This window comes from Eurypyga helias, unplaced genomic scaffold (genome assembly GCF_000690775.1).
Source record: "Eurypyga helias isolate BGI_N326 unplaced genomic scaffold, ASM69077v1 scaffold43085, whole genome shotgun sequence".
NCBI lineage: Eukaryota > Metazoa > Chordata > Aves > Eurypygiformes > Eurypygidae > Eurypyga > Eurypyga helias.
Genome location: NW_010250269.1, coordinates 409 through 7928, shown reverse-complemented (window position 1 = coordinate 7928; position 7520 = coordinate 409). Strand labels below are relative to the sequence as shown.

General features: G+C 52.4%; 1 protein-coding gene across 9 annotated transcripts; it reads left to right on the top strand.

The window, feature by feature from the left end:
- The first annotated feature begins 1528 nt into the window (after positions 1 to 1528).
- LOC104504606 (acidic leucine-rich nuclear phosphoprotein 32 family member B) lies at positions 1529 to 5928 on the top strand. 9 transcript variants are annotated; one of them, XM_010151625.1, is made up of 6 exons: positions 1529 to 1674; positions 2195 to 2317; positions 3319 to 3517; positions 3801 to 3922; positions 4673 to 4727; positions 5567 to 5928. In XM_010151625.1, the coding sequence occupies exons 1-6, from the start codon at positions 1615 to 1617 to the stop codon at positions 5653 to 5655; spliced, it is 648 nt and encodes a 215-aa protein (XP_010149927.1). In that variant the 5' UTR covers positions 1529 to 1614; the 3' UTR covers positions 5656 to 5928. The 9 variants fall into 9 exon arrangements, with proteins under 9 accessions (XP_010149927.1, XP_010149935.1, XP_010149933.1 ...); XM_010151633.1 differs by having other exon boundaries at positions 3813 to 3910; positions 4685 to 4727; positions 5567 to 5912; XM_010151631.1 differs by having other exon boundaries at positions 3813 to 3922; positions 4676 to 4727; positions 5567 to 5912.
- Positions 5929 to 7520: the final 1592 nt, after the last annotated feature.

The window sequence follows — 7520 nt, the reverse complement described above, 5'->3', positions numbered from 1 at the left end:
GGCCTGGGGTCGCCCTGTCGCAGCAGCTGGGGGCCTGAGGAAAATGGGCTCTAAGTGGAGCTCTTGGTAGAGAGCAAAGACGCTTTGTGGGTAGCAAAGGGATTTGCAGCACAAGAAGGATTTGGGGAGTAGATGTGTCCCTCTGAAGCTGCGGGTCTCCTCTAGTTTGACTCCAGGAGCGGAGCGACCGGCTGCAGGGGTGAGCAGGGTCAGAGCGGCGTGCCCCGGGACTGAGGCCGGTGTGAGCCAGTGTTGCTGCTGGGAGAAGCTGTCCTGGCTGCTTTGTCCTGCCGCAGGGCTGGCCCTGCAGTCCAGGACACGAGTCTGGTCCGGGCCAAAGCTGGTCTGGGTCAGGTTGGTTCGTGACCCGATAGCGCTTGGGCTCGCTGCCGGGCCCACACCAACAGCAGCGGAGGGCTGGCTTTGGCTGCTTTTCCACCCACCGTGGGGACAGTCTCGGTTCAGTTGAGTCTTGTCTGGGGTGTTGGGAGCAAAATGAGCTCAGCTGCAAAACGCCTGGCTGAGCCTGTTTGCAGCTCAACTCAGAGCCTGACCAGCGATGCCACTTCTGGAGGCTTAAGCGTTAATTCATTTGGAGCTTGTGCTGCGAGCGAAGGTGGCACGCCAGCCCTGAAACTGCCCGTAAGGGCGAGAGATTTTAAAATGCCTCCCTAATAGTTGGCTGATCTGAGCAAGAGGTGAAATGGGAGCGCTGTGAAGGGGGAATTTGGAGGGCGTCACGAGCCTTCTGGCCAAGGCTGATTTTTGCATCTTGCTGCAGAGAATGTGTGGGGTGAAAGAAAGTTTTGGAAGTGGCCTGTGGGAGCTGGGTCTTGAGCACTCACCCATGCTTTGGGGGAGAGGGGGATGCCAGGTATGTTTACCCTCCAGGTGCCTGGGGGGAGCAGTTCTGTGCTGGTGCTTCATGGCCCTAATGCCACAGGGGGTTGATTTTTATGCTGAATTACTGGGTAGCGAGGGCGCGTGTGCGTAGTCTGTGCTGGGCAAAAGATCAAGATGCCATTGGTGTCCTGCGCTGAGCCTGAAGTTGAGCTCACCTGCTTGGAGACACGCCTAGACGGAAGTGTCACTGTCACTTTGGAGGCAGGTTTTCCAGCACCCCCGTGCCGTGAGGGAGAAAGTTGAAGGGGACAAAACCAGGTGACCTTGTTTGGCCTCTTGTTAGTGAAGTGTGACTTCAAAAGCTTTTTGATAACTGTGCATGAAAGGTTTCGATGCAACCTCAACCCCGTAATGGTTGTTAGTGGAGCAGGTGGACCTTGGCTGGAGCCACAGGGTGTGGGGTGGTGCAGAGGTCGCGTGTTGCACGGCTCGCGTTTCAAGGGTGAAGTCCTAACCACCATGAGCGATTCTCACCTTGTGCCCTCACAAAAGTTGTTTGGCTTTAAGATCTCGTGTGTCCCGTAAGGGGAGTGAGGAGGACCTTCAGGCACCTGTGGCTTCAGGTATCTCGGGGTGAGACTTAGCCGTGTGTGATGACAGCTGCTGGGTGTCTCTTGGCAGGTGAAGGAGCTAGTTCTCGATAACTGCCGTTCGGACGATGGGAAGATCGTTGGTCTCTCTTCGGATTTCGAGAACCTGGAGTTCCTCAGCATGATCAACATCAACTTGCTGTCCGTCTCCAATCTCCCCAAACTTAACAAACTCCGGAAGGTGAGTCAGACCTGTGGGTCCCATCTCCAGCAGTCCTTGCTCGGAGACTTCTGCTGCCCTGTCCCTGGTGACAGTTGTTTTTCCTGCATCTGCCAGAAAAAGACCATTTGATGTTGCTTTTTCTGCTGCAGCCTACAACCTGAGCGAGTGAGAGAGGAGGTTTTTTAGCATGCAACAAAATGCTTTTGAGCTCATTACATGTTTAACATCCTTTCTCTCCTGCTTTTGCTGTTGTGTTACTGTCAGAAGCTTCAGTAGCATAAATATTTTGGACTTTAGAACACGTGTTTACAGCTAAGGGGACATGTCCCTGTGTCCTGCTGTACGGCAGTGGCTGGGAGTGCTCTGTTACTCCGGGAAAGGGGTTTTAGGTGAATACTTGGAACTGCTGCTCTACACGTGGTCTAACAAACTGGGTCTGGAACTTGGGTGGCCATTGTAGTCTGCTTTTCAGGGCAATTTTATTCCCCGTGTCACAAGCCAAGATACTTTGTGACCATGTGATATTCCCTTCTGGCAGCTGGAGCTGAGTGATAACAGGATTTCTGGTGGCCTTGAAGTTCTAGCAGAGAGAACTCCTAACCTGACACACTTGAATCTAAGTGGCAACAAGATCAAAGACATCAATACCCTGGAGCCCTTGGTGAGTGGAAGGCTGAGATGGAATCGAAAGGATGATGTTGCTTCCTCTGGGGAGTGTGTCTGTGCAGCACAAGTCCAACATCTTGGTAACTGTTCCAACAGCACTTCGTGGTTCTGATGGGAACAGATGAGTGGGTCCAGTTTGAGGCTGGGCTGATAGTTAATGGCTCCTCTGTCTGGAAAACCAGCAGCCAGTTGCTAAAAGAAGCATGAAATTGGGCTGGATGAGTAAAACTGTGGATGCAGTGCTCAGTGTCCATCTGAGAAAGGACCATTAATGGGTCGGATGCAATTTGAGGTAGGTGGCACCTGGAGTGTCATGGAGATGAGTTGTTCAGACACCAGTTAGGGTGTCCATCGCATCGGTCCAAAGGCACCTTAGTGCTGGGCTGGGACCCTCTTGCCTTGGGTGCTGTCACAGCACCTGCTGCAGGGAATTCCCATTGTGTCTGAACTGCCCTGAAGGAGCTGTTTGTTGTGTGATCCAGACTCTGTAGCCAAAAGGTGTGATCTGGGGCGTTTGCCTCATTAGCTGTTGCCTTTGGTCCCTTCATCCCCTCCAGAACCAGCTGGAGGGGCCTGGTGCACGATGCGATGGCCTGAGCGGGAGAGCTGCGGGGGCCGCACTGAAAGGCAGGCAGGCACAGTCTGCAGGTCCCTGTGTTCTGCTCTCGGGTATTTTGCCTGATGTTTCAGGCAGGATGAGTCTGGCTCAGCAATTCCTTCTGCTGGGGAAGCTGGGCTTCCTGTGCTTGCTGCCCACCCCATTCCGAAGGGAGTAAGATTTGCAAATGGTTTCACAAGGAGCTGGCTCCAAGGAGGGGAAACTAGGACAGAGGAGCTGAAAAGAAATCGTCTTTGCCTACAGTTAGCAAGAGCAGGAACTTCTCTCCGTCTGAGGAGCACACGGTGCAAATGTTGCATGCAAAGCCACTTCTGTGCTAGTGCTGGGTCTTCAAACAGTGTGAACTTGTACATAATCTGACAAATTGATCTTTGCAGAAAAAGTTGCCAAATCTGCATAGTCTGGATCTCTTCAACTGTGAGGTGACAATGCTCATCAACTACCGGGAGAGCGTGTTCACCCTTCTGCCCCAGCTCACCTACCTAGATGGATTTGATGCTGATGACCAGGAAGCCCCTGACTCAGACCCTGAAGCAGATGGGGATGGGCTGGAAGACGAGTATGAGAATGGGGAAGGTGAGGATTTTCTCCTCTTGGTTTTCTTGCTGGGTAACAACCCCTTTTCCCTTTCTGCACAGTTGTGTTGCTTAATAAAAGGTGATTGTAACTCGCCACCCTGCTCCCTCCTTTGGCCGGCTGCGTAAGAAATGAGGCTTGTTGCAAGCTGACGGGGCTTGTTGCTGGCACTCCCTGTGCATGCTTGTTCGGTGTGATTTCCTGCCCGTGGCTCACGTAGCACTGGGGTTGAGGTGCGAGTGGTGAGTATTTGGGAACTAACACCTCCCTCTCCCTTTGGTAGAAGGTGAGGAAGAGGATGATGATGATGATGAAGATGATTTGGATGAAGAAGTCATCGATGATGAAGAAGATGAAGATGATGATCTGGAAGGTGAAGAGGAGGAGGATGGAGTAGATGATGAGGTGAGGCTTTCTGCAGTACCACGTTGCTGTGTTAGGAAATGAGTTTGTCCCGTAATGTGGTGACCCAGCTGAGCAGATGTCACAGCTGCCTCTCAGTGGCAGATCTGAGGAGGGCTGCCATGTCCCCTGGCTTTCCTGTGCCCATTTGGACTTTTGGTCCACAGAGTTTGTCATCTGAGACTTGTTTATTGCTCGGCCTGGTAATTCCTGTGGCTTCAAGCGATAGAGCCGTAGAGCCCCCTCCGTAGGGCAGCTATTTAGGAACCAACAGCAGCTCCCTGGTCAGCTGCTCCTGCCACCCTGAGGCTAGAGTAGGACGGGAGCAGGGGTGAAGGAAGGTGCTGCTTGCTCGTGGGATTGATTCTATGATCTTGGGCTCTCTCACCAAACTTTAATGCTCCCTAGAAGTAACTTCCTAAACACCAGAAAAAATTATATTTCTTCCCAAGGGGGACAGCACTGTAAATATATGGAAAAATATATAAAAAAAAAAATTCAGGAAGAAATTCTTCACAGAGAGGGTGGTGAGGCACTGGAACAGGTTGCCCAGAGATGTTGTGGATGCCCCATCCCTGGATGTCTTCAAGGCCAGGCTGGATGAGGCTTGGAGCAACCTGGTCTAGTGGAAGGTGTCCCTGCCCATGGCAGGGGGGTTGGAACTGGATGGGCTTTGAGGTCCCTTCCAACCCAAACCGGTCTGTGATTCTATGATTGTGGTTCTTGTGACAAAGCGTCTTCTTTTGACTCCAGGAGGAAGATGAGGAGGAAGATGGTGAGGATGATGAAGAGGATGAAGCTGATGATGGTGAGTCGAATCTTAACAAAGTGCTTGCGCAGCTGCCTCCGCAGCCTCGCACATTTGCTGGCTTGTAGAGCTTCAGTGCAGCGCTGTTGCCAGCAGCTTTTCCCTGACTGACAGCGCAGCGTTGCTGCTGACGGGCGCTGCCGGAGCTGTTGCTTATACCTCAGCTGGCTATCGAGTAGTGTGTATAACCGAAGGCTCACATGGAGGCGATGGGGAAACGGGTTTCAATGCCTCCTAAACCAACCAAGCTGGCCAAGCCTGCCAGATATTAAAGAGGGAAGTTGCCTAGAAAACCAGTTCTGTGTAGCTGGAACTGGTAGTCCGTGCAGGAGCAGGGCTCCTGTCACAGGAGCTCATGTGTGCGTGAGGAAATGCTGTGGGAGAGACACGTTCCTCTCTCAGCTGGAGAGGGTAGGCCTGAGCTTCTTGACTTGAATCCAGACTCCTCTGGTGGTAACGAACTATAAATACCTGACTGAGTGTTGGCAGAGTATAGCGGCTGGCGTGCCTTCAGATGGTCTTGTATGAGCCTCGTCAGAAGTGACCGGATTCTGCAGACGCTACGTTTTTGGGGGTGCTCAGCAAAAAAAAGCCCGTGTTCAGGCGGCCGTTGAAACGTGGGATGCTTGGAGGGCATAGAAAATAGTTCATGTCTCGTGCTAGTCTCTGCTTTTCTGGGTGCCATGAGAAACTGGGCAGGGTGGATCTCCGCTCCGTGGTGGTGCCTGTCTAGCCTGTGCTTGTTCGCCAGCGAGCTGTGGCTGACGCAGCTTGAAGCCACAGTTCAAATGCTGTTCCGCAAGACTGAACCGCGCTTCACGCTTCGCCTCTCTTTGCAGACCTTCCGCGAGGGGAAAAGAGAAAACGAAATCTAGAGGATGAAGGAGAGGAAGATCCAGAAGACGAAGAGGACGATGAGGATGACTGATCCGAGCGAGCCAATCAGTTTTACAGACTATGACTGTGCTTGTCTTAACCTCCCTGTTGTGTCTGTGTGAGACTGTAAATCCCCGTCTCCCACTCCTCCCCCCTTTGTATGGCTGCAGCGTCCACAATATATTTTTTTAAGATGTAGAATACTGTAGGCATTCAGGGGAATCTTCCATACAAGGCTCACTTTCTCACAAGTATCAAGTATCTCATGACCAAAGGCTTTCTCCGTTCTGTGGTTTGTGCAGCAGTTTGCAAAAAAAAAAAAAAAAAAAAAAAAGACAAAAAAAGTCCTCCTTAGGGTATCTTTCGTGTCTGAAATCAGCCGTGCCACACTGGACCCAGAGCTCCAGCCCGCCACCCTGCCCGGCAGCACAGAGGGCGGTTGCTGTCCCGGTGCCCTCAGACCAGCTTCCTGAAGACGCTTGAGCCGCCTTGAGCAGTGGGTGCCAATCTGGTTCATCTAAACGGACTCAAAGCGATGATCTCTGAGGTCTCTGATGAGCCCTCACCGTGACGTGATCTCTGGAGATGCCTGAAGATGCTTTAGTGCTGGGGATGTGGGGTGCCTGGGGTCTTGGGGAGGTGGGGTTGGCTGCTTGCCAGACCTGGTACCTCTGACGATGCACCTTGCAGTAGCCCTGCACTTGCTTTCCTATTTTTTTTTTTAATATAAACTGGAATATTTTTCCCAGTGGCCACCGAATAACTTTCACTTGGATGTCCAAGTAAGCCTGATGTTTGCGGCTGTGAGGGTCTTTGCTGTGATGAGGCTTCTTGTCACCCCGTAGCAGCCTCTGCCTTTAGGAAGAGATAGGAAAGAGCAGGTTAAGGGATACTGCGCTTCTGTCCAACTCCGTTTCGCACTGTACAGAACACGTTCAACCAGTATCACTGTGATGCACCTAACTCGGCGTTCCCCGGGAGACCGTGTTAGCCTATATATTCTCAGGGTCCTTCTGCTGGCAGTACCAGCTCTGGACAGTCGCCTCAGCGCTAGCCTGGTGTGCACCCTCCTCTTTCCTTTCCAGCGTGGAGAGAAGCGCGTCCGGCATCCAGCTCCCACTCGTGTCTGTGCTCTGCGGGAGCGCAGACGCTGCCGCACAACACTCGTCCCCCCACGCTGCAGTCTCTGGAGGAGGAAGGGGGGGGTTCAGCCAGGCGTAGCTCCCTGCCGGAGGGTTTCCAAACCCTTGCCCACCCTTCCTCTGCCTGGAGGGGTTCAGCCGGCACATCCGTTGGCTTCTGGGGAGAACGGGCCCCGTGGCATCCAGGGGATGGTAGCTGCTGGGTGCCGGAGAGCTGCGCTGGGGTGGGAGTCCCTGCTGTTCTCCTGCTGTTGAGGCTCTCCACGGGTGCAGACGCACTGGCACTTTGTGGCGTTCCCGCTGGTTGCTCTGGCAATCTGTCGGCACCCAGCGCTCGGAGGCGAGACTCGCAGCGGTTCCTTCAGAGGAGTGGTGTGTGTTGCAGCACATCCGAGTTTCTGTTGCTTTGTTCTGTTCTTGCTGTCGTTTCTTGCATTGTACAGTAGCTGTAACCATTCGGAGAAGAACTAGTCCTGTAAAATGCAAACTGAGTAACTTATAAATGTAAGAGGAATTTTTAAAAGAAGTTTCAGAGCAGCAGTTACTTCTAATTTTTCCCTGCATTTTTAGCAGATTGTATGGATATTAGCCTAGTAACTGTCGGGTTTTGATTGGTCAGACTAGTCCCAGAAATAAGGATCTCCAGCCCTTTTGTATCTTTTGTTACAAAATTTGGATAAAACTTTTAATAAAGACTTCAGTTTTTAAAAATCCATCGCGATGAACCTCGTCTTCGCTGCCTCTGCACTCGGAACATCGGAGCTGCAGCCAGCCT

Bases quoted from the DNA above. Each gene is read 5' to 3' on its own strand.
- LOC104504606 (XM_010151627.1), top strand. From the start codon at position 1,615: ATGATCAACATCAACTTGCTGTCCGTCTCCAATCTCCCCAAACTTAAC. The intron at 3,551-3,803 runs GTAACAACCCCT...CTTTGGTAGAAG, and splicing joins CCTCTTGGTTTTCTTGCTGG to GTGAGGAAGAGGATGATGAT. The intron at 3,923-4,672 runs GTGAGGCTTTCT...TTTTGACTCCAG, and splicing joins AGGATGGAGTAGATGATGAG to GAGGAAGATGAGGAGGAAGA.